The sequence below is a fragment of the Caenorhabditis briggsae genome (genome assembly GCF_000004555.2).
Source record: "Caenorhabditis briggsae complete genome, chrIII, whole genome shotgun sequence".
In the NCBI taxonomy this organism is placed as follows: Eukaryota; Metazoa; Nematoda; class Chromadorea; order Rhabditida; family Rhabditidae; genus Caenorhabditis; species Caenorhabditis briggsae.
In genome coordinates, this window is record NC_013490.2 from 14,521,116 (window position 1) to 14,547,380 (window position 26,265).

Genomic DNA, 26,265 nt, shown 5'->3' on the forward strand with positions numbered 1-26,265 from the left:
TTCTGATTACGATTTTGGCCGTCGGCCAAAGTTTTAAACCGCATATTTTCGCAACGCGTATCTTATTTTGAGGGATTACTGGCTTATTGTGTTCCTCCCGCCGGAGTCGAACCCTCGCACCTGCCTGCCCTCTTGTTCCTTGTCTTTCTCTCTTCCCACCTCGGCCCCGGCTGCTTTACACGATTGTGGAATTTGGAATTATACGGGTTTTGGGATTACATAATTCTTCAATACCTTTCTGTTTAAAATTTTGGCCGTCGGCCAAAGTTTTAAACCGCATATTTTCGTAACGCGTATCTAATTTTGAGGGATTACTGGCTTATTGTGTTTCTCGATGTTGGGATGTTGGGAGGTTGGGATGCTGGGATGTTGGGATACTGGGATGTTGGGATGTGGCGATTAGCTGCTTTTTTCGATAACGGCCAAATTTTCGATAACGGCCAAACTTTCGAAAACGGCCAAACTTTCGAAAACGGCCAAACTTTCGAAAACGGCCAAAATTTCGATAACGGCCAAATCGTTACTAACGGCCAAATCGTTAAGCCAACGTTAAGCCAACGTTAAGCATGGTCATTGACCCAGGCTTCCTATGCCTAAGCCTAAGCCTAAGCCTAAGCCTAAGCCTAAGCCTAAGCCTAAGCCTAAGCCTAAGCCTAAGCCTAAGGCTAAGCCTAAGCCTAAGCCTAAGCCTAAGCCTAAGCCTAAGGCTAAGGCTAAGCCTAAGCCTAAGCCTAAGCCTAAGCCTAAGCCTAAGCCTAAGCCTAAGCCTAAGCCTAAGCCTAAAGGGGAAGCCTAAGCCTAAGAGGGAAGCCTAAGCGTAAGGGGTAAGGCTAAACCTAAGCGGTAAGCCTAAGCCGAAGAGGGAAGCCTAAGCCAAAAGGGTAAGCCTAAGCCGTAAGCGGGAAGCCTAAGCCTAAGCGGGAAGCCTAAGCCTAAGCGGGAAGCCTAAGCCTAAGCGGTAAGGCTAAGCCTAAACGGTAAGCCTAAGGCTAAAGGGGAAGCCTAAGCCGAAAGGCTAAGCCTAAGCCTAAGCGCTAAGCCTAAGCCTAAGCGGGAAGCCTAAGCCTAAGCGGGAAGCCTAAGCCTAAGCGGGAAGCCTAAGCCTAAGCGGGAAGCCTAAGCCTAAGCGGGAAGCCTAAGCCTAAGCGGGAAGCCTACACAGGTAAGTACACTCCCGCCGGAGTCGAACCAGCGCATTTGCCTGCCCTCCTGTTCCTTGGCCCTCTCTCTTCCCCCCTCGGTCCCGGCTGCCCCGCCGGAGGCGGGGGCGGTTTGCGTTTATAATATGTGCGAGAAAGGGGGCCTCCCGGGAGGTTATGTCTTTCATTATAACTGTTACTTACCAATCATATCTTCCTTTTTGGACGTCGACTTTTTTGGACTTTTAAGGACGACTTTTGGCAGTTTCTCGGCTTCCTCAACAAATGATGATGACTTTTTCCTCGGAATTCGAGAAAATGCTTGTGACTGTTTGTTAAATGCAGTGGCAGTGTTGCAAGAATCATTTGAAAGAGATGATGTTGATGGAATCATTATATCTTCATTTGATGAATATTCTCGGAAGTTACCTGTAAAACGATCGATCTTTAACGCATAACTCGCATAAAAATTTGGCCAATGGCCAAATTAATCCCTTCTTTTTCTGAGTTCTCAGTTTTCCATAAAACTAATCCTATAGTTTGGCCGACGGTCAAAACCCCGCCTCTTGTTATTCTTTCCTACCTGATGATGTCGGATTCCACGATGAACTATAACGGACAGTTGGCTCTAACGAAATTTCTTCATCGGAAGAAAACATTATCCAACAGTGAAGAATCAAACAAAAACGAAGGTGAGAGCTCCCGAGAGGGTCACCATCCAGCAGGTCGAAAAAGTGAAAAAATGAGGATATTGGCCTAAAATGTTCCAAATAATAACATTATGGGTCTCGAGAAGAATATGGGTCTCGTGAAGAAAGAATTGTTGGCGGGAATTTTGAATTTCAAAATTCAAAATTCAAAATTCGAATTTGAAAAAAACTGATTTAAAAAAAAAAACGAAGACGGCGAGAGCTCCCGAGAGGGTCACCATCCAGCAGGTCGAAAAAGTGAAAAAATGAGGATATTGGCCTAAAATGTTCCAAAAAATAACATTATGGGTCTCGTGAAGAAAGAATTGTTGGCGGGAATTTTGAATTTCAAAATTCAAAATTCAAAATTCGAATTTGAAAAAAACTGATTAAAAAAAAAAACGAAGACGGCGAGAGCTCCCGAGAGGGTCACCATCCAGCAGGTCGAAAAAGTGAAAAAATGAGGATATTGGCCTAAAATGTTCCAAACAATAACATTATGGGTCTCGAGAAGAATATGGGTCTCGTGAAGAAAAAATTGTTGGCGGGAATTTTGAATTTCAAAATTCAAATCAAAAAATATACTTTATTTTCAAATTCAAAATATTTGGCGGTAAAATTCAAAAAATTAAAAATTTACTATGTTTCGAAAACAAATTCAAAGTGTCCGGCAATAAATTTCCAAATTCAAAGTGAACGTCGAGTGCCCGTGTAGCCTAAGTGTCGCGGTCGGCCAAAAAAATCAAATTGAAACCTCTCAAGGTGCGGATCTGGTCGTTTCTGGAAGTTAACCTTGTTTGTCCAGCTAAGTGCTATGTACCTCATTTTGGTGGTAAATGTCCCAACTTACACGATAGTGGAATTCGGAATTATACGGGTTTTGGGATTACATAATTCTTGAATACCTTTCTGATTACGATTTTGGCCGTCGGCCAAAGTTTTAAACCGCATATTTTCGCAACGCGTATCTTATTTTGAGGGATTACTGGCTTATTGTGTTCCTCCCGCCGGAGTCGAACCCTCGCACCTGCCTGCCCTCTTGTTCCTTGTCTTTCTCTCTTCCCACCTCGGCCCCGGCTGCTTTACACGATTGTGGAATTTGGAATTATACGGGTTTTGGGATTACATAATTCTTCAATACCTTTCTGTTTAAAATTTTGGCCGTCGGCCAAAGTTTTAAACCGCATATTTTCGTAACGCGTATCTAATTTTGAGGGATTACTGGCTTATTGTGTTTCTCGATGTTGGGATGTTGGGAGGTTGGGATGCTGGGATGTTGGGATACTGGGATGTTGGGATGTGGCGATTAGCTGCTTTTTTCGATAACGGCCAAATTTTCGATAACGGCCAAACTTTCGAAAACGGCCAAACTTTCGAAAACGGCCAAACTTTCGAAAACGGCCAAAATTTCGATAACGGCCAAATCGTTACTAACGGCCAAATCGTTACTAACGGCCAAATCGTTACTAACGGCCAAATCGTTACTAACGGCCAAATCGTTACTAACGGCCAAATCGTTAAGCCAACGTTAAGCCAACGTTAAGCATGGTCATTGACCCAGGCTTCCTATGCCTAAGCCTAAGCCTAAGCCTAAGCCTAAGCCTAAGCCTAAGCCTAAGCCTAAGCCTAAGCCTAAGCCTAAGCCTAAGCCTAAGCCTAAGCCTAAGCCTAAGCCAACTGATAATCCAATTCTGGAAGAACCCGGAAACGAGAATGAAAATCAATTCAAAGATTTCTAGAATTCAGAATTCCCCCATTGGATAGTAAACTTCAAGAAGAGTTAGATTAATTTGGTGATTGAAGATGTCTTGAGAAATGTGCAATCTGGAAGCCCCAGAAATTTTCGAAGAGAACTTTACGTTGCGAAGTTCAGAACAATCTGAAAATTCCAGGTCAAATATGGAGCAACGAACGAGATGCTGGGCTCTCATTATTCAGATGTTCCAGTTGTCGATGCAAATCCAAATGAAGGGATATGTAAAACTTGTCAGTATGATATTCAAAAACATATTTTACAGTTGATTTACAATACTTTTGACTGTTTTCGGGAGTCTGTAGCTCGGCTGTCAAGCTTCCAATCACCTTCAAAATCAAAGGGGGTCCTAAAGATATTGACCGCTCTGTATAATCTCTAAAAATTATATTGCAGTTCTGAAATTGTGCTTGAGACCAGCCATCCTCTCATATGTGAAAGCATATCAAATTTGGTTTTGCAATTCATTTTTTGTGGTAGAGCAAGTATTGTTTATTCAAAATAATCGCGCGAGTGAACGAGTGAAAATGTCTGCGTCTCTACAGCGCCTCTACAGGTTTGGAGACTCTCTACACGTTTTTTTACTCGCTCATCCGCGCGATTATTTTGAATAGACAATAGTAATTGATAAAGTGGCGTTGTACCCGATGAAAAAGTAGCAACAGATTACTGAATGGAAGGCAACAATAAAAATGAAAACAACTAAGCAAAGTGAACATATACAGATTTTGAACATGTAAAAAATCAGACACCATCCGCAACAAGACTTTGTCCATATCTCAACGGATCGCCCGCTTTGATTGCAAACTTGATAGTGGGCGGAGCTTGGAAGACCAAAACTATTGTGGATCCGAGACGAAATTCTCCCACACGCTCTCCAGGGAGATACGGAGCATGGATTTCTGTTTCCGTATTCATGATTTTTTGAGTCTTTCGGCGGACGATATTCGTTCGGAGGGAGGGTTCTGCGTCGACAACAATGTCACCGACATTGGTTGCAGCTACTGCGGACATTGAAAAGAAACCGTGACGCCATGAGCCGTTGAGTACTACTCTGGAAAAAACATTTGATTTTCCTGGTTATGGAGAACAGTTTTTTTCAGGTCCCTTGTTTCGAAACCAACTACTCACCTCTCATTCAAGCAAAACAAATGAGGCACGTGGCTCAACAATGTTGGTCTGACCGACAACAGTAATCCAGGTACATGTCGACATTGATTGGCCACCCAACGAGCCGGTGAATGGAATGCATGATAGTCTCCAGGTGCTAGATAAATCACAACTTGATACAAGTCCAATTCCTCCTTTTCCGGCAATTCGACGTTTCCTAAAAACTTATCGACGTCGTAATCGTGTCCCTTGACATATTCAATTTTATTCTCCTCTACTTTTCCAAAATGCAAAACGGTTCCATCAGCTGGAGAAACTAATGGAGAAGCTGAGATCGGACGAGTTGATTCTCGAAGTTTCCTGTTGAAGAATGCAGCAAATGATGGATAGTTGTTGAAGTCTGGGTCGACGCATTCTTCCATTCGACAATCGTACATTCGAGCGAATCCACCAAGAAGATACTCACGGAGCCAAACGGGAATTTCTTGGTTGGCTAGACCACCAATGACACGAGAAGCAGTGTTAAAAGGGAGAGATAGATAGACACGAATCTGGAAAAAATATATTGCAGTCAAAATCTCAATCTGACATTTTCGGACTTCAAAACATGTTAAAAAGATACAAACTGCTTAAAAACAATGTCTAAAAGCCTAACAATTAAAAATCGTCCCTTTTTTTAAGATTTCCGTCAATATTTAAAAAAAAAGCGTTTTGTTTTGGATATGGTGTCTTCAAACTTTCAGCAAAATTCCATAAAAAAGCTTTCACAATGATTCATCAATCTAGGCTTTGAAACGTTGAATAATAAATACGGGGACATCAGAACTTCAAGGTCGCATACAACCTGGGCTCTATATTTAGGCGCCGCAATGAAAGGGGGCGGGGCGACCAAATTTTTCTCCCCTTTTCAGAAATCCATCTTTGAAGTCTTGTACCGGGCGTTAGAACCTCATTATTTTTCAGGTTAGAAATTGTCCCTATGTAATCGACTGCGAAAAATCGAATGAAACCATCAGTTTTTTTTGATAATTTCATTATTTTGATTCGAAAACTTCGAAAAACAGGAACTGGACGGGCAAATTTGACTAAAAGTGTTGGATGGAAGTTTGTGCCACCAGATTTTTTGATGGATTCTGGTAGTTTATTAAATGGGGGATTGGATTTTGAAGTGAAATCAAAATTCTACTGACGCCCTTGTTTCACAATACAAAAAAAATTCAGCGATGACCCCAAATTTTTTTGATAAAATTAAGTCTTGTGTATACCTCTGCCAAGTTCCAGAAAGATTGGTAACTTTTAAGTAGTTTTAATACCCATCCGAAATTTTCAAACTTTCTAAATTTTTGGTTTTTGGAAGTTTTGATGGTGACACAGGTGAGTGCCACCAATTTTCTTTTTTCCATAAAAAAATACGCAAAATTTGACATCAAATACCATCTTGATTTAAAAATTCTACTGACGCCCTTATACAGAAAATCGGTTGTTTCCTCATTTTTCATAGAGCAATTCGTTTAAAAAACAGGAAGAAAGGAACAAAGCAAGGAGGCGGCAGGGAACGAACAGTCGCCCTTTCCTCTATCCCCTCTAGGGCTTACACGACAAGTGCAGCCGTGGCCGACTGGATAGTGGGCGCGCGCGCCTAACCGAAGACGTCGGAGGTTCGGATCCGTCATGTGTCTATTAGCTTTTTCTTTAAATTTCTTTACGTATTTTCCGCGCCGCAGGATTGCAAGCTTCTAAACCCCGCCCACTTTTCTGTGCACCGCAAAAAAATGAGGAGAAAGCCAGTACATTGAGGCCTGGTACAAAAGGGTGTGTAACTCGGGATTGAATGAATATTATTCGCTGAAAATTTGGGAATGGACTTCTATAAGGTAGGAGAAGACAATCCAACAATAAAAACTGGGAAAAATCTATTTTGAAAATTTTGTTGTGGTGTCTAACTATATTTGAATAACAAGGTATTCCCTCAATTTTCTCGATCACTTTAATACACTATCATTCGGCCTGAAGTTTTCTAATTACGAAAGAAATTCGCCGATGTTTTCAACAATTTTTTAATGACAACTTTTTCTGAAAACTCACCTTCCAATTACTATAGTAATGCTTGCTATCGACAATTTCTCTCCAATCGGGAGTAAAAAGGTACCCAATATAAGCTCCGCCTCCAATGATCAACGTCGATAGTGATAGCCATTTTAACCAGCTCCCTGAAAATTCAGAATGCATTGGTTTAGCATTTCGTGATTTTTTCGCGAACTTTCTTCCTATATGAGACATTTTGTACTAATCGCTTTTGAAGTTTATTATTTTCTTCAATTTTTTCCAGAATTTTAGAAGAACTCAAGACGTTTCTATTGCTCAACTCCTGTCAATCACATATTTTCAGAATACCAGAAAGACATTTGCAGCACTGCCAGAAACTTCTGGAAAAAATAAAAGCACAAAATCAAGATGAGTCATAAGTTTCTGTATGAAAGAAATGTCATTTTTATAATTGTTTCCATGAATTAGAAGACTAAGCAGAAGTTTTTTAAAGATTATTTTAGTGATTTTCATTTTTATGATATCCTCTTTTCTACTTACAAACAGCTACAACTAGCAGGAAAGGATTGATAGACATAACCGAGTCAGGATGAAGGAAGCCACCCGAATAGATATCCAGCATTTTTCGAAATCTGACAAACAGGCACACAAGGAGAAACGCCTATCAATAAAACGAATTATTCACATATCGTTGCGGTGTGAACTTTAAAAACTTTCACAAAGCTCTTTGAGGATAAGCGAGATTTTTCTTTCGTTGAGAAAAATTGAAGTGGGCGGAGCTTGGAGTAGGCGGAGCTAAAATGTTTTTCTAAAAGTAAATTGAGGAAACCAGAGCAAATAAGGAAAACGATAGACAAAGAAAAAAAGATACAAGTTCCGTTTTCTTGAGAGAAGATGTTGAAAAGACATGGACTGGTAAAAGCGTTGAAGTTTTTGTTTCAACTTCCACAATTATCAGTTTTCCAAAAATGAAGATTTGCATTTTTTAATTGGATTCCACACCATGCCTCAATATCCAGTTTTCAAATCATAATACATTTCAAAGTACTAGAGGGAGAAGGAGGAGAAGGAGATTTAAACTGTCATCACAGTCGAAAAAAAAACGGAAATCCGACAGAGGTGACAGAAGTTGAGAAAAAAATACCTAGATGAATGGACACCAATTAAAAAGGTTTATAGAGTTGAACAATACACTTAAAAAGAGAGAAAGAGAGAGAGAGAGAAACGAGGACACCGAAAGGAAAAGAAGAATTCACATATGAAAAGACGAACGCCACAACTACTGTATAGAGAGAAAAAGAATGAAAAAGGACGAATTCGCCCCCGGTAAACAAGTCGCGCGAATTGGACCTCCTCTAAAAGATGAGTCATGTGATTCTGATGAGAAAAGAGGACCCCATTCTTTATGCTGAGAAGGACAACAGAAATTGAAGAGACACAGACGGTGAAGAGGAGGATAGAAGAACAGAACATGTGCCGAGATGGTCATGTGCTTCTTCATGCATTATGTGCTCCAAAACAGAAGGGGTACAGTTCTTTTTTCTCTAGAAGCAGTGAGTTGGAGAACTATGAGTAAACAAGAGAGGAATATCCTTTTTCATGTCTCGTGTCTCTCAGGCTATTTTTGTTTAGAATTTCTGGAATATTCTTTTTCCCCTATTTCGAAAACATCTGAGCAACACCCAGAGTACGAGGATTCGCAAATCATAAACATGTGTACATCTAGCCCACACAATATCTCAATTTCGTCGAATTTGAATTATCCATACTTGTAAAATTCCGGGCCCGACCCGGCCCCGCCCGAGGAAATTTTCAAGGCCCGGGCCCGGCCCGGAAGGCCCGGTAGCAAAAATTTTGTCATTTTGAGCCAAATTTTGAGCTCTCAATACAATTTTCTCCATATTTTTTGTGTTTTTGGATTGTTTGTCTGTTTGATCAAAAAATATCAACAAAACTCGGAAAAAATTTTTTGATTGAAAAAAATCACATAAGGGTCCCCCTTATGTGTTTTTTGAAATTTTCAAAACTTGTGGAATGACAGGCCCGGCCCGGCCCATTAAAAGTATGGAATTATCGGATTATGGATTCTATAAATGCTCTAAGCCAGTTCACTTCTCTGCGTTGCATCTATTTTACTTCTTCTATGCCGTCCATCCTAATGTTATAGAACCTTCATTCGCACGTGACTTTTTTCTCCGCCATTTTCATTATCGGAATCCACAGTGCAAATAAATCGACCCATTATTTATCTTTTCCATCACATCATCAGGCGAGAACAAGTGAAAATAAGGTCTAAAGAGGAAGAGAGATGAAGTACATACTCCCGGCATTCTAAACAACACGTGACCTTCTGATGCCTTTCGCATGTTTTGTACAGAGAACGGAAATCAATACGGTCTATAATTACGATGAAAAGATGGTTTCCGATCTTTTGATACTTCTAAAAGTTTTCGAAAGTCATAGAAAACCTTCAGATAGATTTTATAATTTTTCCAGTTCCCAGTGAAAAGCGAGAAATAATGTGTAGGCTTTCAGCTCATTTTTTTGGTAATTTATTTGAAAAATCTTATTACTTTCCCTATGCATAAAAGAGAAAGGTCATCAGGATCAGAGTATCAAAAATTCTTATGACGCACGTAGAGAAATCTGAGAACTCATGGAAGGACCCTTGATGAATGTTTCATGCATAATGTAAATACGCTTGATCGCGAAAGTGCCTACTGTAAAAATGTATAGTAGTTAGTAGCTACCGTTAGTCTCTAACAAGTTGTTTTGTTCGTCGACATTTTGTCCATGATCGACTGTTCGACTTTATCAATGAATAGAATGTAGTTACTAACTCAATTTGAACTTCAGCAATGTTCAAAGGACGAATAACCAGTGTTGCAAGATAAAAAAGCTAAATTACTAGAGTTAACATGATGATGCGGGTATATGGCGTGATTCTGATTTTCTCATCTAAATTGGTTTGGAGGAAAAAAGATGTCATGTTAGTTTAGTATCATCTAATGAGATTTGATAGAAACCGTAAATAAATACATACATTGAAAAAGGCTCAACCCCCATTTTAAAAAAGAGGCCGAGAGGAATTTCACTGTGTGTTTCGTGTCCTTGTTTGTTTGTCAGTCGATTGCGAACATGGTTTTGAGTCGCAATGGAAAAAAAAGAAGCTGCAGCTGTTGAGAAACAAAAATGAAAAAGCAAACAGATCGAAATTGACAGAGAAAAAAGATAGAAAGTCTTAGATACGAAGAATAACAAAGGGAAACAGATGAAGAATGAGCAAAGGCTAAACTATAGAGAATAATAAGTGGAAACTGTCATTTTTCAAGCTTTTGAATTTTTGAATTTTCAATATATTCTTTGAGTGTTTCGAAAACAAAAAAACTCACTTTTCTTCTTCTGCTCACCAATGATAACTTCCTGCGTCGCATACACATTCTTCGATTGATTCGTCAATTCGCGAATGTTTGTTCGGAGGAAAACCGACGAGGATGGAGCCATTATCTGGAATACCAGAGGTTTGAAAAAAAAACTATCAGGATGAATATTTTGTATAATGAAACACAGAAAAGTGATCGGATTTCGGATGAAAATTCAGAATAAAAATTGTTTTGTAAAGAAAATTTTCTGAATTCTCAGAAGAAAACGATTGGGAGAAAAAGGGCGATGACGATCACATTTTTCAATTTTAACTAGAATTCTTTACTGTTGTCTACCTTTTTGGAGACGGCTGGAAGCATGTTGACCGTTCGAAGCATGTTGAAGAATCGCTTTTTTTTCCTGACCGAAATTATATTCTGGAAGTGATGGGAAGGGATCAACAAGATTTCAATAAAAAATCAAGGTCGATGACCCAGGAAAAACAAATGAAAAAGGAAAAGGAAAGAAAATCTTGGGATTCCAAAAGAAATTACTTTTTATGTTCTGAAAAAGTTTAAAGTCAGGAAGAGGATAAAAATAAAAAGTATAACTGGGATAACAAAAAAAAACAATGAAATTCAACAACAAACTGAAAGGAAAGCTTGGAGAAAAAGTAATTTAGGATATTTGTTTAAAAAAATGAGCCAATCGACTGACTTAAAGAAACACTGATAGTGAGGGAAACAACTGAGAGGGTATCATTATTTGTAATATGTTGGGTCAATTTGAAGAAACAATTGGTAACAAAAAATAGAATTTCAGCACAACAGTTTATTTGATGTTACAACTGATTCAACGTCTCCAACCGGCACTGCATCTGCGCCAACACAGACAACACGTTCTCCTCAACTCTTTCGCTTCGAGATCCATTTGGAAGTGATGTCGTTCTGATTAGCACGTCGAATGCATCTTCGGCACGACGCCATTCAGCCAATTCCTCCGATTCCACTGCTGCATCCACTCCAGATACTCCACCGAACACGAGAAGAATTTTTCTGGAAAAAATATTGGGTCACTCTGATTGAAAAGTGAGGAATACTATAAATTGTAGATCTCTCAAAACAAGCGCATACATGTTTTGAATTCCTGGATCCAGTTGGATCGTGCTCGTCAATATTTTTTAAATGGCTCAATTTTGACGATCTAGCTCGCAACTTGCTCGTATTATATATAAAATCATGAGGGGAATTTAATGGTATCGGTTGGCGAGCTATTAAACTAACACAGAAAAAGTTTTTTTGCTTGTCAACTCTAATTCCAGGAATTCTTGACATGTATGAACAAGCGTATCTAAGGACGCCTATCTTTTCTCAAACTCACGGCTTATTGAGGATACAGACGTCCACCTGGGAGGCGAGCTTTCCGCGTGGCGAAACACCTGCGACGATGTCGAACTTCTTTCTGAAATGATGGGAAATCAATGGCAAATACTCATCTGATTTGATATTATCTACTATTTACTCGTCTGCTATTTTAGCTCATCTGCTATAGCTGAATCATCTGCTATATTTGTCTTGTGTGCTATAAGGAAGATCATCTAATGTACTACAGGCTTAAACTAAAACGTTATTCTTTCCCGAAACTTCATTCTAAGCCTATAATTGAAAACAGAAAAGCATATTCTGAAAAAAAAATCAGCGAAAAAGGTGAAGATGATGACCCTCGTAGCAGATGATCTATAACAGACGAACCAATATAGTAGATGATCCAGCTATAGCAGATGAGCTAAAATAGCAGACGAGTAAATAGCAGATAATATCAAAGCGGATGAGTATTTGCCGAAATCAATTAAATTGACTTCCAAGATTACACAACTTTGTTAACATTTTTAAATATGTCACACTGAGGGCAGTCGAAAATGTTCGTTTAAAATATCATATCTATAACATGTGTGTATAAAATATCATATAATAGGCGAAAACCGTTGGAACGATGAAAAACTTACCCTTCGAGAACCTTCTGCAATCCAGTCATTAATCGAACCGAATATCCCCAATATTGCCCAGTCTCTCGAGTGACCCTGGTTCCGCTGGTAATGCTTCCCCGGTAGAGTTTGCATTCTGAAAAAAAAAGAGGACAATAGAAAACCTGACTGCACTTGAGAAAAAAAAAAAACATTAAAACATTCTAGGTGGAAACTCACGCTCATTCAGATTCTTGATTTCTACAGTAACCCTTGTATATGGTGGTAATGTGATTGTATCAGTATCAATTTCGAATTCCTTATCCAATCCAATGTTACAAATTGGTCCTCGTCCTTCTTTAGATCTCTTTTTTAACACGACTCCCTCACGGAATTTGAACGTTTTTTCATCGGATTTCAGGTGATGTTGAGCATCGAGAGGATTCAGAAGACCGGCGTATTTCAATGGTTTCTGGATAGGGAAAAGATCACGACGGAGGTATTGAGGGCATTCCAGGTATTCGAGTATTTTTGCCAAATAGAAACATCCTTCGTAGTTGGATTCAGCAGGGAGGAGACTACCTTCCCAATTTCCATTGTAGTAGGCGTTGACGGATCTAGAAATAATTCCTTTGAATTTTCAAATCAAATCGACATTTGGTCGAAACCCTATTTTTTCGTGGAAGCTAGGAAATATTTAGGAAGCTTGATTTTTTAAGTTTGTCGAAATTCAGTCTCCGACTTATCTAGTAGATTAAACTATATTAATTAGTTATTTATTATTATTAGTTCAAAAGGTTGATGCATCTTCACATTGTCATTACCACGTCGACACAACGATGATGTCTTTTATGGGGACCCACTAACCGTATGCAGTAAAACAATTGTCTTACACACACTTATCACATCGATTCTCATTCCCAGGAGCCCAAAGTATGGACGAATTGGGGATTGGCCAGGTCCACCTGGGTATGTGAAGGACCGGTTGTTAGTCTTTCCAGTAACTACTGCTCCGTTTTCTCGTAGTTTACTGTGGTTATCTCCCCGACTAGCCTTTTCCAAATGTTATGCTGCATTGCTCTCTTTTCGATAACTTAGCCCTAAATCTATTATTTTCAGACCAAAAATGAACAGTTCTTTCAACCAATCGTGGCAGCGTGAAAAACAGGTGAAAACTGAATTCCTCTATCTACAGGAAACGGAAAATACTCGGTACTTCACAGAAGATCAATTGTTGGAATCAGGAGCGCAAATAGAGGTTTTGAAATCAGCCAATCTTGACAACAACATTGCTGGAGATGAATACCAAATGCAGAATCTTATCAAGAAGTCTTACAAAGGACAGAATATGGGCGAATATATTTCGTCGCAAAGCCAAAACTCTGCAACTCAAAACGACCTGTTTCAATATGCGGACTGTCAGAATCCTTCCCGGAATTCTCAATTTTCAAAGACCCGAAATCTCCAGACTCCATTCTCGGAGGCTGAGACTATGGAAATGCCACTATCAAAATATTTCCCAACTTCTTGGCTTCAGGAGGTCAAGCCGAATAGGGTCGCTGAAAAAGGAACCTACGGAACCTTCAAATTTGCAAAGAATCTTAAATTGCGAGGAGCAGGACAGACGTCTTCGGAATTAACATCTACTTTGGCTCTGGGCGCTCCTTATCGTTTGCTTCCGTTGGATACAGTAAAGCCGATCAGTTATAATAAGTTCCCGGTCAAAATACTCACTAGATGCTCACCGAGACAGCCAGTTAAGACGGAGGAAAAATGGAAAGCCCCTAGATTTCAATCATTCTCCAATTTCAAGGTAAAAAACTTTTAGGATTCTCAAAATATTTCAAAATCTAATTTCCAGAATTATTACGTTCATGCTCAAACCTCAGAAGTTCAGTTGGTGCAAAGATTAAAGAAATTCAAAATTCGAAGCATCAAAAGATCAAACGAAACTGCAACATTCAAAAGACCAGAGGAAGTGTTTCAAACACCAGTCCATTTCTCTCCGGAATCAATGACGTCGTCGGAATTTTACATTGGTCCAAATGCTCAACGTCTCGAATTACCGATGCCGCCAATGGAGCCACATTTCCAGTATGTCGATTTCTCAGCGGCACAAATGACTCGAATGATTCCAGTACATAATCAGCTATTCTAAATAGCAAGAAGATCATGGCTTCACTAGTTTTGTTGTATTATCCATCATTCTCACGCCTTTAAAAACTTCAGATCTCACGAAACACTCACCTAATTAACCTTTTAATTATTTTTCTCTCAAAACCTCGACTGTCTATTCAAAATAATCGCGCGGATGAACAAGTAAAAAAACGTGTAGAGAGTCTCCAAACCTGTAGAGGCGCTGTAGAGACGCAGAAATTTTCACTCGTTCACTCGCGCGATTATTTTGAATAGACAATAATCTCTAACTTCATTCAGAAGTTAAATTTTTTTTCAATTAAATAACTATCTAATAGTATCCACTCATCAATAAATCTGTAACATGAAATTTTTATTTTACTCTACGCTCCACAGAAAATTCTTTATGGGGTTATTCATGTATTGTCTATTCAAAATAATCGCGCGGGTGAACGAGTAAAAAAACGTGTAGAGTCTCCAAACCAATGCAGGAGTGTCGCGAAATACGGTACCACCGATATGTATTGAATGTGTTTTGAAATACACAGTTTCGCTACATGAATAACCCCATTATGGAAGAGATTTTGATTCAGCTTACTTAAACACAATTTTTGGTGAACGATTTTTCAATGTGAAAATCGATTTCTGAATTGGAAAAACTCGAAATTTTAAAACAAAAAACTCACTCATTTGTCATTCGACACGATTCATCGTAGATGATAATTTCATCAACACGATATAAAGTGGCCGCCCGTGCGATTTGACCAGCCATATAAGTGCGAAGTTCGCTGGATTGTGCATTATTCAGGAATTGACCGGGTACAGCGATAGAAATTGTGAATGGAGGTGCTGAAATCGTTTTTAACATGAAAGTTACGCCTTTAAACCACTCACTATGATCGACAGCCTCGATTCTCGCTTTTTTCGCTTCTTCAGCTTCTCTGATGATTTTTTTCTCGTTTTTTCGCTTCTTCTCGTCTTTTACTGCAAATTTCAATGAATTTCGAATGAAATTTTATAAAAAACACTATATCCTTCCTCCTAAAAGTCTATAAAACCACTCACTTTTTCTCCAATCTTGCCTATCCGCATTCGTCGACTTGAAAAGCTTGTTTCGAATGTCGTTCTTCTCCTTGAACGTTTTCTTTTGCTCTGGGTGCATTTCCTACAACTTTCAAAAACTATTCACAATTTTTCGCAAAAAAAATCTGAAGAAAATATAGGAAATAGGTTATTTTGAATGAATGTGGGTGGAACACAATCAGGAAAATCGGAAAATTGCGAAATATTGCAAGCGCGCCCTGCTGCACACCGGAATGCGCGCGGTGTTCGAAAAATAATTTTCACGAGAAATTCGGAAACTAGCTCAATTAAAGTGTGGAATTTGAGATGGGAATAGACAGCAGCAAACAGAGAAAATCAATTTTCATGAATAAATGTCGATTTCAAGACGGAATTATGAACAATTTAATTCAATGAAGACAGAAAATTCAGATGAAAACACTGAAAAGGTATTTAAAATCATTAGAAAACGCTAATTTTGAATTTCAAAGAAAGAAGACGTGGAGGGTCATCTGAAAAAATTGGACCCGGATAAGTTCGTTCAGTCGTACGGAAACTATGGGAAATATCAAATTTTGACCTACATTTTAGTACAAACTCTCAATTTTTTCTATTCTTCGTCGATGTATGTTATGAGTTTCGTGCAATTAAATTTGGAGAAAACATGCGTTTATGAGAATGAGGTAGGAATTGTGTTTCATTTTGCGAAGAATAAAGTTTTATCAATGGAGCGCACTTTCTCCTGACATTTCAAAATTTCAGACTTTGTCAATGAGTCAAACTTGCTCTATTGAAGATGAAAAACATCACGGTTTTGGTGAGCAATGTGGTGTGGTAACTGGAACTGAAATTAAGTTAGTTTTATCTAAAACTTATTGATTAAGAAATGTTCAAGTTTTCAGTTTTTGACTGAAAGTTAAAGTTTTCGAAGCTAATAACGCACATCAAGTTTATATGTCTTTGAAATATTCTTGACGACCCTTCACTTTTCGAGAAAAAATACATTCTAAATTCCCACTTTGATATCGAAATTACAGAACCTAAGTTCTAAGAATGTTTTGGAGAAATCTGATTTCTGAAATTCTTAAAATCCAAAAAGAATTCAAGGTTTTGGAAATTTTGGGAATTCCAAAAGTGCAAAATTTGGACTGAAAAAATATAACTCTTTCCAGAATCACAAAGCATACAGCTCAAACAAACCTTCTCATAGATTTCAATCTTTCATGCTCTCATTGGTTTTTTCAAGAATTTGGACTTACTATTTTCACAATTGCCGCAATAGTTGCTGTACCAATTATGTCAATGTTAGCTGATAAATATGGAAGAAAACCGATTATTGTGTTTTCTGCAATTTTGGCTTTTTTGGCTAATTTAGCAGCTTCTTTCAGTCCAAATTATGCTGTTTTCTTATGTTTACGAGCTATAGTAGGAGCCAGTAGTGATGTGAGTTTTTTGGGTTTGGACTTGTTTTTCTGAGTGAATTGTGAAGTGTTCGATATCCTAATTTTCTGATTTTTCAGACCTATCTCTCCGTTGGAAGTGTTGCTACATGTGAATACATTTCCGAGAAAGCTCGTGCATGGATTACTGTAGTCTACAACGTGGCATGGTCCTTAGGAATGGTGTGGACTCTTTTAGTCACTTTGATGACTACTGATTGGAGATGGAGATACTTTATAGTCGTGTTTCCTGGAATTTATGCATTTTTATTGTGGTGTTTTCTTCCTGAGTCTCCACACTGGCTAATTGTGAAAAATCGAACAGAAAAGTTAAAGAAATACATTGAAACGGCAAATAGGTATACATTTATAAGCGGGCTAGAACACTGTAAAATTTATGAGTAGAAATTCAGAAAAATTTTCGGATTTGGATACTATCGATTTTGAGTTTGTTTTTTTTTTCACGGCATCGCGGTTGGGAATCTGAAAAAAAGCGCGCTTCGTCGCGCACAAAAGTTGGCTTCATGCCAGATTCGAAAATTTCAAAAGGTGTTTTGAAAAATACGTGAAGTTAAGCGTTGTTGAGTCGCTACTCACCGAAAAGCCGCGACGCGACCGCACAACGCGTCCAAACTTGGCGCGCTTTCCAATTTTTAAATCTAGGTCCCCTTCCGCGAGGCCGTGTTTTTGTGGTCTAGAATTTTATCTTTCTAGAGTTTCTTTAGATAGAAGGATCCATAGTAAAAAATGACATTTTCATGAATATATTCAGTTTTTAAAAGATTTCAGAATCAACAAAAAAACGCCAGACTTCTCGGAATGTCAACAAAGTTCCTATCACGAGGAAAAACACGAATCATTCAAGGCTCTGTTGGGAAGTAAAAAACTGATTTGGATACTTTTCGCAAATGGATTTATCGAGTTAGGATATCAGAGAAAACGGAAAACCTGATTGAAAATTTTCCAGAATGGTCATTTCCTTAGTCTATTTTGCCATTTCATTTTTGTGCGCTGAGTTGGGAGGGGATCATGTCCAGGCATTTTTATTCTCTTCAATTGTTGAAATTCCAGGTGGTTCAATAACAAAGTTTTGATAAGACTATCTATGTGTTTTCCTTTCATTTCGAAACATTTCATTTCAAAACAAGTAGTTTCTAGTACTGGTTTTACGGTACTTTAGAAAAAATGTTTTTTTGCAGCTGGCCTCTCGGTATTACCCTTGATGATATTTATGGGACGGAAAACCCTTGTCATCTGGTGCCTGGTTTTTCAAACGTTAGCCTTGATTGCAGTTACGGTTTTCCTGCATTCGTATGAAATGAATTTAGCGATGATGTTGGTAGCGAAGATTATGGCCACGTGAGTTTTGAAGAATCTGAACATTAGAGAATTAAAAATAATTAAAGATTTAAAACATACGAAAATCCAGAGAATACCACAAACGACATTTTTCAGAATCATCTACTCTGTTCATCCAATTTGGGCAAACGAACAGTTTCCAACTTCTGTTAGATCGCTATGTTTTTCTCTGATGAATGTCCCACAAAGTCTTGGAATCATCATGTCCCCATACCTAAAGCATATTGTGAGTTTTTACTTTTTACTTGCAACGATTTAAGAAAATCCACAATTGTTTTCAGGCCATGTCTCCCAACTGGCTTCCATACGTCGTTATTGCTTTGTTTAGTTTTATTTCAGCCACACTGGCGTTCATGTTGAATGAGACCAAGGTGACTAGGAGCTTAATCTTTCGTAAAATCTGTATTAGAAATATCGGTCTCTATTTCTTTTCTCATTGTATTTCCAGAGGGTCCTTTTAGAATTGGGGTCCTTCAATTAGTCTTTTATCTAAAAAGAAGTTTGGAATTCTGTAAAATTGTTCAATTCATGTGCTAAATCGCACACTTCTGGTGGTGATTCACCGGGGAATGTGCATCACATCCCCCGCAATCACTTTCTTTTATTAATTTCTTTATCATGTAATCAGTATAAAAGCCCCTCTATTGTGTCATTCTAGATCGTTCAATAAACCAATGTAGCTTTAAAACAATTCAAACAAATTTTTCATTGATAAGGTTCAGACCCCTTTTATACAGGTTTTACTGTATGTGACATACCTTTTCGATATATTTCCTTTTTAGAACACAAAACTGCCAACTGACGTGGAAAGTCTGACGAATCCAACTGAAGCTGCTGATCTAGCCGCCTACTGTTCCAACACTTCATCATCCACCGTGTCGAGCATATCCAAAAATAATACGAAATCTTCCAAAAAAACAGCATCTAATGAGAATGTAACCAAAAGCTTGGGAACTGTTACTTTCACTAGTGAATGAAAAGAAAAGAAAAGATATATGTGAATGTTTTATTGTTTTAGCACAAATAATTTGACAAAAAAGAAAAAAGTTAAAACCGAAAAAAACATGAATATATAAATAGATCGTTTGATTTTCACAACAAAATGAAACGAGAGATCATTTTAATCAATATACACAGACCCTGGAAAAAGGAGAAGGAGAAGACAAAAAAAGGAAATGTTTGAGATTTTTGTTGAGTGTGAGAAATGGGAGGGAAATAGAGTGTCGGTAATCTATAAGGCCAGACAGGAAGAGGAAAAATTGATGAGGTTATGTGGATCCTGTCAGCTCGCCAACATCAAAAAATCGAAGTAGTTCAAACAAACTGAGTTACAAAAGGTGGAAGTTTCAAAAGTGCTGGATGGAAATAGACGGGAATCCAATTATGAAGATACTGAATGTTGTAAGGAAAATCGACAAATACAAATTGTTGCCTCATCGGACGAAACTAGTGTCGCAAGTTTTGGAGAAATCGACAGAGAGCTGGAAAATTGAAAAATTGAGGATTGATCGATTATTAAATCTGAACTAAAATGATAAGATCTGAATTAAAAATGAAAAAATTTGAGAATCTAAAATATCTAGGAATCCTTAATAATCTGAAAATCTTAGAAATCCCGTCTTACCTGTTTGGTGATAGTATTCTGGGGAAGAGAAGTTCTTCTTTGGTGCCTGACTCTTTGATAATATCCATCTCGAACTCCCGTGAAAAGCGCCGAAAACAGCTGACTCCATGCCGACAGTGTCTCACATCTTTTATGAACTCCATCCAATTTGACACATTCTGCAATTGCAGCGTCAGCCAGTGGGGAGAAAAGATCCGGTCGGAATCCGAGAGGGCACAGAGAGGCGTAGGTTCCACCAAATTGACGAGCGTGGGTTAAAACCTGAAACAAAATAGAACTTGGTGCATTTATTGGTCTATTGCGGTCTGATTTCAAAAACAAATCTTCTGACGCATGATGTCGAAGATGATCTAGAATTTTCTAAAGATGTTTTTTTCCTAATCCGATATTACGAGGCTCCTCTGACACTAAACTCAATAATAAGTTCACAATTATATCGATTCATTCAATATCGTTAATCTAGGTCACACTTGAGGATTTCGTATGTTTGGCAAATCTTTTAAGGGTGGTTTCAGATATTAACAGAATGCCATGATCTTTTATTATCAGATAGCGAAGAGAATATATTTTCCTTTTCATTAAATTGACTACTTCTTAGCAATGAAAGTTCCATCATCTTCTAAGATATGACCATAATAAAATTGAGCGCCTTCTGTTTTTCAATTTTTCCCCACCTTCTCTGATTTATCCGCATTTTCGACAGCGTCTGTGATCAATTCGAACATTTGCTTCCCCAAACACTCAATTTGTTTTTCGTTCATTTTCGATAGTAGAGCTCTCATTTCGGCCCGAGATGCTGCTGCTCTCTTCATTATTGCATCGCCTATTGAAGGTCTGGAAGGTGTTGAGAAATTGAAGAAAATGATGGGGAGAAGTTGGAATCACTTTTTACAAAATAAGAGTCTCATGATTTCAGGATCTAAAAGTCTCACAATCAGAGTACTAAAAAGCAAATAAATGCAAACTCACTTTGCCGCCTTAAAGCATTGCTGAATTCGGAGTCGGTTCAATGATGGAACCAGTCCACTAGATGCTTTTCTTCCACCGCTACCTGCATTTTTGTCTTCCTTGTTTTGCTGAGCAGCCACTGCCTTAAATTTAAGTAATCATGAAAAAAGTGTTTTCTCTTTGTTAGTTTTTTGATTACAACACCAAATCTCTCTAACTTTGAAAATGAGCTGTTTGAAAATGTAAAATAACCTTTAAAATTGAAATTCTTGAAATCCTACCTTTCTAACTTTGAACACAAAAAATATAGCATGAATAATAGATTGATGCATTTTTCTTTGACTCTTAAGTTTTAACGTCATTTTGCTAAATGTCTACGGAAATCTTTGGCGGAAAAACTAGAGTCTCACAAATTTCGAAACATGAAATTCTTTAGAATAAAGTATTTCAGATTTCCAGTATTATCCTATAATCCGGAAAATCTGAAGATTTAGAGGGTGGAGCTTCTTTCGACGATTTTATAATAATATAATATAATAATTTATTGATTAGAAGAAAATATGGCACAAAAGTTATAACGGGAGTTCTAGATAAAATCCCTAGCGAGATGAACCTAGAGAATGGGGAAGAAAATGGTAAACATGTAAGGTTGGCAAGATATTCAAAAAAAAGGGGAAATTATTTTTTATAATTATTATATTATTAATGGCGGAAAATGTGGGAAATATATAGAAGCACAACCATCTATGTATTTCTAGAGAATTTTCTGATAATTGAATTAGCACTCGGAACATTCACAAATACATATTTGAAAAACTGTTAAAAACTAAATACTGTTGAAATCCGTGGGGATTTTGGAAGCTTCAAATGTTATCTTTCTGTACAAAAAAGGGAAACATTTTCATTTAGAAAGAAAGAGGAAATAATGGAGGAAGCTGAAGTGAGCTTGCACTAAGAATAAAAGTTGTATGATTTTTCAACTTTAAAAAAATCAGGCTTCCTTTTTAAAAAAAAAAACAAACAGCAACCCTAAATTCTCACCTGTGCGTCGTCCTTCATTTGTGTTGAACAAAGACTTCTGCTTCGTCGCCGATCGTTTGATGAAGCCGTCAATGGACTCAGAAGGGAATCTCCAGAACCGTCGGATGATAACCGAAAGTTGGAAACTGGAAGAAAATTGTGGTGAGATAACGCCATAATTATTGAAGATTTTCACTTTTCCATGACGTGAAAGTATGATTTCTTGAAGTGATATTATATTGGTTTCGATTTCTAGTCCAAAAACTAAAAATATAAAACATGTGTTCTAGAAAATGTGATGTTATTGACGACCAAAAAAATGGAGAGAAAAATTGGGGAGGGGAATTTGATGAGGAAAAAAAAACATAAAATACGAGGGAAAACAAGAAAAAAGACCAAATGCAATATGGGGGTGAGCATTTCGTGGACAGCTTATTACTGGAAAAAATAAGAGATATATCTATTTTTTAAATATAAATTCTAGGACCTAAATATTCATTAAATTTTTTCCCGGTAATTGAGAGTCATTTTCTATTATTTTCCGTCTTTGAATTATAGAAAAATATGCTTTTTTTTGGGAACATGAGCTTTATTCGGAAACTGAGCCATCAACCTCAAGAAAAACAAGCAAATCAACTTTCTTGACGAGAATTATCATGTCGTTCTTTTGATTCGTAAACATTCGAAAACAAATAATACACATTTTTCCTTTTCCTGTTTAGTTGGTGACAATCAATATCAGAAGGAAAAATATCCCCTCTTCAGAAAATGGTCTATTTAAAATACAATTTTACAAAAAGCTTGGGCCGAACATCTGTGTATACAGTTTTCTAGGAAACCGATTTCTTAAAGCTTCAAAGACCAACCTGAACTTTTTCTTGATCCAATGCTAATCGAGTCTTCTCCACTCAATTGTCCCTTAATTAATGCTGGAATGGGCGGTACAATTGTAGATCGTTTCGACTCTATTATTGATGTTGGACGGGATTGACTCACACTTCTCCTCGATTTTTTCCGATAAACTGGAGTGTGCTGGTCTCTGAAAAACATTTGGAAAACCATGTGAAAAAAACTGGAATTTTCTATATTTTAAAAGGGCGGGGGGTAGGAGATGGAAGGATGAAGTTTTAATAAAAGAAGAATATATCTGAAGGAAGGCAGCAAAAGTTGGAATAATTCATCTGACACCAACTTTTTGAATACCAGAAAAAGTAACTATTTATTCTCATTTTTCCATTTCTCCGATTAGAGGGGGCGTTTTTTTCCATCATCTTTAATCAACTTGATTGCTTTAGAAATACAAGAAAGATGTGGTTCATTAAGACAAGAAAATGTTTGGGAAAGAAAACAAAACACAGAAAAATAGGACAATTCGGAATCTGACTTTGAGACTACGGAAAACGTTTCTAAAATTCTTGAATTTCAAAAATGTTCTGAAAGTATTTTTAGTTCAACTTTATGCTCTCAATCGTTTTTCCCTCTGCTAACCTCCGCTGAACTTACAAAAATACTAACAATATTCATCGAACTCTGGTCACCCATTCTCGGACCAAGATTATTTTGTTTTTGTTCTTCTCCCCGGAAAACCGGGGGTACCAGACGGCCGATTAGTTGAGACCAAGCTATCCCGAAAGAGTGCCGCGAGCAAATTTACTCATGGTTCGAACATTGCTCATCACATTTCAGATTTTTCAAAGATCACCGATTTTATTGCAGACCAAATGATGTAACGATAGTTTATAGGTTACCGCTAAGCCTGTATTAGGAGGACCCTCTAATTGGAGGGTCTCCCTAGAGATCCCACAAAAAAAATAGAAGGTGCCGGTCCTTCTAATACATGTTTTACGGTATAACAACTTTAATAAACTGACTGCGAAGATATTTGCAACACACCCGTAACGGATCTATTACTGGTAGAGAATATAACTAAGAAGTAAATGGGTCAGTTCGAATTTCGTCTTTGCAGGCTCTCAAGTTAAAAAGAGTATTTTGAAAAGGACCAGGAAGTCTCAACTTTAAAAATCTAGATCATTCAACTTATAATACTTGGCTACGGAAACAATCGCAGTTTTCAAAAAAAAGGTTCCTGAAAATTTTGAACGACGATCAAAATGTGTGATACATTCTGTTTTGACACCCTCTACCGTTTTTTTTTGTATTTGAGATTCTTCAGGAAAAAATGGTTCCAGTGTGGGCGAAAATCTAGGAGCGGCATAAAAATACGGGGTCTAGTGAATTGAAAATTGAGTAAGAGAGGAGAGACTTTTTTGTCTCTCGCTCTTCTTTTTTTCATTCCCAAATCGGGCCCTACAGAAATTGAATTTGTCCCTCCAGTTTCCTTTTATCTTTTTTCTATCCCTCAGCCTTTATTGGGAAAAAAGAATCTTCGAGTTTTTTTTTCAAAAAAAGATTAGGAAAGAAAGTAGAAATTTTTAAATTTACAAAAAAACTCATGAAAACATTTGAAGTGGAAGAGATCGAATCGTGGAATAGCAGGTCAAAAACGCTAACTAATAGTTCAAATTAACTCCAGATGAGATTGGAGCCATTTTTCATAAAGAAAACATGCAGAGTGCCGCCAAACTGCTCTGCCGAAAAACAATAACAACCCGGAAATTAGGGAAAATGAAAAGACTGGTGAAAATCAAATAAAGCCCAAAAAAAACCCAAAAAAAATAACCGAACGACTCATCACTTTTTTTCTGTTTTTCGTCAAAAAAGTGTCTACACGCCTGAGGAATGATGGAGTGGCCCTTGTGTGTGTGTGTGTGAGAGAGAGTCCTGGGATGCCCCAGGAGAAATGTGGTCATTTGACAGAACAAGGAGAAAAGGAGCATACAATTCTGGATAACGTTCGGGTTTAAGGTTTTAGAAATACCGAAATTCCAAATTTTGGATCTGAGGAAATCTGACAAAACTTCGAATTCTAGCATTTCAGAATTATGGAATATCAGAAATAGCTAAAACTTTTCAAACGCAAGTGTTCATGAGAACGGCATTTAATAAGAAACTGTATTAAACAAATATGTGAGAAGTGAAAAAAGAATTTCCATTCTGAGAAATTCTAAGAAATCGGACACGATTCCCACATAAATCTAAATATCATATATCATTCACTTTGATTTTACAATTTTCTCATATTTCTTGCAGAATTCTTCAGAATTCTTTCAAAAACTTCTACAAGAGAATTTTTATTCAGATAAGTTTTAAACGGATAAAAAAAAGAAAAAAAATGATCTCAGTGAGCTCAAAAAGAAGGCGGGGCACTTGAACATAAAACCTGACTTTTCTTTTTTGACTTTCCTCCTTTTCTGTTGAAGAAAAAACAATATAACTCACTTTTTAGCATCCACACATTCAATAATCACACTCGGCTCTTTGCTGCCTCTCCTGATTTTTACAAGCGATGAATTTTCGTTTCCCATTTTTGCTTCGGAATTTATTTGAGCGATGTCCTGAAACTCAAAAGATTTTGGGAAAATTCAATTTTCGGGTTATTCGAAACAAACATGAAAAAAACGTTAAAGTTGAAAATGCAGAGACTTAAATTTTTTGAATTTCGATCAAATTGTTCAAGTATCTAAAAGTTTCGAGAATCCACAAATCGGAAAGCCAGAATATCAGCAGATGAAAATCGGAGAAGAGAAGAACACATTTGATACTTGTGGGAAAATTCCGTAGACAAAAACAGAAAAAAAATATCTAGAAAAAATATCTAGAAAATTGGGAGAACTGGAAAATAATAGAAACTGAGAATAATGCGAATTTCGAAAAAAATCTTCTTGCAATGTTCTGATAAGTTTAAGTTTCCGCTGAAAAAGTAAAATACCTTTGTTCCAATTTCAAAACATTGAAAAATAATTCCCTTTTTTTATTTTAGAACCCATTAGAAATTCCAAACAGAGGGGGTCGATAAAAGAGTAGAGAAACCCCTAAGTATGAGAAATGAGAATTTCACTATGAATAGACATACAAGTTAAAGGATTAGTGAACGATAAAAATAAACTGGAAAGAAAGAAAAAGGAAAAATCTGGAAAAATCAGGAAGATCAAATTTGATGTACCATAAAAAGTTTGAATTTTTATGCTAATTTTTCGGTGTTAAAAACCAATTTGAATTAATTTTTGAAATTGACCTAATTAGTGACAAAAAATGATTTTTTTTCACATTAAACTTTAGGAAAGGAAATCTCAAGTATTTCAATTTCAAAATGACGTCTTCTAAAATTCTGAAGCTTTTCCGAATTTTCAATGATGCACATATAAAAATTATGAAGTCGAATGAGAAAGGCTTTCCCATATGTTCATGTAATAATAACTTCTCGAAACAAAAAGAGAATGAGAATCATGTTTTTGTTTCCGAGAACCACATCATAAAAAATTCGGAACAAGAGCAGGAAGCGAGAGAAATTGAAAATTCCATGAGAAAATTAGAAAAGTGCTGTCTGGCACGCTATTTTTTTTTTCAATTTATCGAAAAATGAAAAAGGAAACTAATAGTAAAAGAAAAGAAGGAAGAAACTTTAACCTAAAACATCATTCATTAGTACGGAACGAATTGAAAAGTTTTGAAATTTTGAATTCAGTAATTTAGGTTTTTTCTGTGATTCAGCCA

General features: G+C 37.2%; 6 protein-coding genes across 6 annotated transcripts in view; 2 read left to right on the forward strand and 4 right to left on the reverse strand.

The window, feature by feature from the left end:
- The window catches only part of CBG15354, a gene marked incomplete at both ends in the record, with an annotated part of 2,676 nt that extends 878 nt beyond the window's left edge, over window positions 1–1,798 (reverse strand). Inside the window, 2 exons of the mRNA XM_002643127.2 lie at window positions 1,344–1,568; window positions 1,723–1,798. Of these exons, the coding sequence (XP_002643173.2) occupies window positions 1,344–1,568; window positions 1,723–1,798 (301 nt within the window). The remainder of the gene's footprint in view (window positions 1–1,343; window positions 1,569–1,722) is intronic.
- CBG24139 lies at window positions 590–796 on the forward strand (the record flags this gene model as incomplete). Its single annotated transcript, XM_002643128.1, has 1 exon — window positions 590–796. One exon carries the CDS (start codon window positions 590–592, stop codon window positions 794–796), a length of 207 nt encoding a protein of 68 aa, XP_002643174.1.
- A 2,527-nt stretch (window positions 1,799–4,325) lies between the features above and the next one.
- Window positions 4,326–7,359, reverse strand: Cbr-psd-1 (the record flags this gene model as incomplete). The annotated part of the gene is made up of 4 exons (XM_002643129.1): window positions 4,326–4,635; window positions 4,713–5,242; window positions 6,777–6,901; window positions 7,278–7,359. The coding sequence occupies 4 exons, from the start codon at window positions 7,357–7,359 to the stop codon at window positions 4,326–4,328; spliced, it is 1,047 nt and encodes a 348-aa protein (XP_002643175.1).
- Window positions 7,360–10,941: 3,582 nt separating this feature from the next.
- On the reverse strand, window positions 10,942–15,361 carry CBG24142 (the record flags this gene model as incomplete). Its single annotated transcript, XM_002643130.2, has 7 exons — window positions 10,942–11,155; window positions 11,481–11,561; window positions 12,106–12,220; window positions 12,304–12,680; window positions 14,886–15,048; window positions 15,094–15,183; window positions 15,265–15,361. The coding sequence occupies 7 exons, from the start codon at window positions 15,359–15,361 to the stop codon at window positions 10,942–10,944; spliced, it is 1,137 nt and encodes a 378-aa protein (XP_002643176.2).
- A 523-nt stretch (window positions 15,362–15,884) lies between these two features.
- CBG24144 lies at window positions 15,885–19,036 on the forward strand (the record flags this gene model as incomplete). Its single annotated transcript, XM_002643131.2, has 10 exons — window positions 15,885–15,944; window positions 16,024–16,115; window positions 16,434–16,704; window positions 16,782–17,059; window positions 17,490–17,621; window positions 17,668–17,771; window positions 17,900–18,059; window positions 18,156–18,285; window positions 18,341–18,430; window positions 18,842–19,036. The coding sequence occupies 10 exons, from the start codon at window positions 15,885–15,887 to the stop codon at window positions 19,034–19,036; spliced, it is 1,512 nt and encodes a 503-aa protein (XP_002643177.2).
- Window positions 19,037–19,492: 456 nt separating this feature from the next.
- On the reverse strand, window positions 19,493–25,076 carry CBG24145 (the record flags this gene model as incomplete). Its single annotated transcript, XM_002643132.1, has 7 exons — window positions 19,493–19,540; window positions 19,684–19,944; window positions 20,358–20,517; window positions 20,653–20,774; window positions 21,673–21,797; window positions 22,518–22,690; window positions 24,991–25,076. 7 exons carry the CDS (start codon window positions 25,074–25,076, stop codon window positions 19,493–19,495), a joined length of 975 nt encoding a protein of 324 aa, XP_002643178.1.
- Window positions 25,077–26,265: the final 1,189 nt, after the last annotated feature.